Source organism: Penaeus chinensis, chromosome 2 (genome assembly GCF_019202785.1).
Source record: "Penaeus chinensis breed Huanghai No. 1 chromosome 2, ASM1920278v2, whole genome shotgun sequence".
Taxonomy (NCBI): Eukaryota; Metazoa; Arthropoda; class Malacostraca; order Decapoda; family Penaeidae; genus Penaeus; species Penaeus chinensis.
Window position 1 is genome coordinate 40,413,225 of NC_061820.1, and position 2,500 is coordinate 40,415,724.

At 34.4% G+C, this 2,500-nt stretch overlaps 1 protein-coding gene across 1 annotated transcript in view; it reads left to right on the forward strand.

Moving 5' to 3' along the window:
* LOC125034931 (forkhead box protein L1-like) overlaps positions 1 to 93 on the forward strand; it is a 13,784-nt gene extending 13,691 nt beyond the window's left edge. The window contains exon 6 of the mRNA XM_047626981.1: positions 1 to 93. This exon is cut by the window's left edge and continues 398 nt beyond it. Within this exon, the coding sequence (XP_047482937.1) occupies positions 1 to 82 (82 nt within the window). The 3' untranslated portion in view covers positions 83 to 93.
* The last annotated feature ends 2,407 nt before the right edge of the window (positions 94 to 2,500 follow it).

The window sequence follows — 2,500 nt, forward strand, 5'->3', positions numbered from 1 at the left end:
GAAGCCGACTTCCATCACCCAACAGTTTGTGGAAGAACCGTGGAGGGTTTCCGGCCATAACTTCGCCAAGCCAAAGAAATGACTCGGAAGACCCCAAAAGACCGACCATGCTTCCCAGTCTCCATTGCCTGAAAGAAGGCTTCCAAACACCATCTCAAGGCAGTAGAGTCATAGAACCAGAGACGAAAGGGGAGTCGTTTCAGAACCGATGGTCTCCCTTACACCAGATGATGTCAAGGGCACATCACGACTGCTTCCAAGTAACCCAGAACCCGTTACCTTCCCTCAGTTCGAACAGCAGAACGGCCAGACATAGAATCCACAACCACCAGAGTATATTCCCGGGCGTCCAGGCTTTCAAAGGCACGGCTGGAACGTGGCTTGAAAACGTCGATCTACTGGAAAATAACACTCTTGTCAAACGTGAATATCCCGAACTGTTTTCATTGTCGAAAGGCTTTACAAACCACGATCTCCAAGGTGCTAGCAAGAAAGGAAGAAGCTTCTTGATAGAAAACTTGATCAACTAGCCACGACATAACTAATATATCATGAATATAATAAAGGTCTTATCCATTCAAAAGGTACGCCATTTCGCGAATTCTAGAATGTGAGTAAGGTAAAATAGTCAATTGATTTATATCTATAACCCAAAGAAAACAGAATACAATATTTTATTACAGTTTAAGATTATTAAAATAGATATAAACAAAATATCGTAACCCGGTGCTCCCTTACACCGTCAAAATATTTACATATATGTATGAAATATATATATTCATATATATACATATACAGGCATTTATGTTGTATTTTTATATGTTTCTTGTTGTTTATTTTACTGTGAAGCTTTTAACTCTCTGATGCCTAGAATAAACAAAACAAAGAAATTACCGTTCTGTGATTATCAGGATCATTGGTCGAAGTGTACAGCATATACCTATCGCTTATGACGCCCCTGTCTTCCTATTCTCTCTCTATATACGAGTTTATGTATATGTGTGTATCTATCTATCTATCGGTCTCTCTATCTCACCCGATGAATGAATGTATCTGTCAATATAGTGTAGATATGTGTATGTATGTATGTATATATATATATACACACACATATATATGTGGTGTGTGTGTGTGTGTTTGTGTGTGAGTGTGTGTGTGTGTGTGTGTGTGTGTGTGTGTGTGTGTGTGTGTGTCTGTGTGTGTGTGTGCGTGTGTGTATGTGTGTGTGTGTGTGTGTGTGTGTGTGTGTGTGTGTGTGTGTGTGTGTGTGTGTGTGTGTGTGTGTGTGTGTGTGTGTGTGTGTGTGTGTGTGTGTGTGTGTGTGTGTGTGTGTGTGTGTGTGTGTGTGTGTGTGCGTGCGTGTGCGTGTGCGTGTGTGTTATTTTACTGTGTAGCATATATACATATCGTATGATTGTGTTTTGTGTCTGTATCACATTTGCTGAAATTACTTGTTTGATAAACCTGGTATCTGATAGATTTGACATTCTATAGATAATCATTCAATATGATGATGTATTACGAGAGCTAATCGAATGAAAACTCATTTAGAGATTCTTTTAGAAATGTTAATTTTCTGTTTTCATTTACAGAACAGAACAAAAACATATATATGACGTACTGTTTATCATTATTCAGTGTACAAAATATGGAGAAACTATATTTTAAACATAATGATATAGAACATAACGTAATATGTACTGTAAAAGGTAATTTGAAATTCAGAACCATTAAAAAATATGGCATGTATATTTAATCAATTGTTTTAAACAAACTCTTTGAAGACAAAACATGCAAATTCATTTAGATAGTTCTACTGTAGTAATAAAAACAATAACACATTGAAACAACCCAAATTTACCCAGTTGTGTACATATACCATTCGTATTGAATATCCGTTTTTTTCCTCTCAATGAAATGGTATTTCTCCTAGCAGGCACTGTGCCCAACCTCGCGGATTTGATTATAGCTTCGTCAGAAATACGAAATGCGAAACCGGTCTGTGTGTGTGTGTGTGTGTGTGTGTGTGTGTGTGTGTGTGTGTGTGTGTGTGTGTGTGTGTGTGTGTGTGTGTGTGTGTGTGTGTGTGTGTGTGTGTGTATAGATACATAGATAAATAGACATATATTTATATGGATATAGATATAAATGTATATATATACATATATATATATATTTATTTATTTATATATCAACTACCTATGTATGTATGCATCTCTCGCTATATGTATATTTGTATACATATACATGTTTATGTATATATACACACACACACACACAAATATGTGTGTGTGTGTGTGTGTGTATATATATATATATATATATATATATATATATATATATATATATATGTGTGTGTGTGTATATATATATGTATGTATATATATATATATATATATATATATATTGATTATATATGTGTGTGTATATATATATATATATATATATATATATATATATATTTACATATTTATATATTTATATATTATATATATTTATA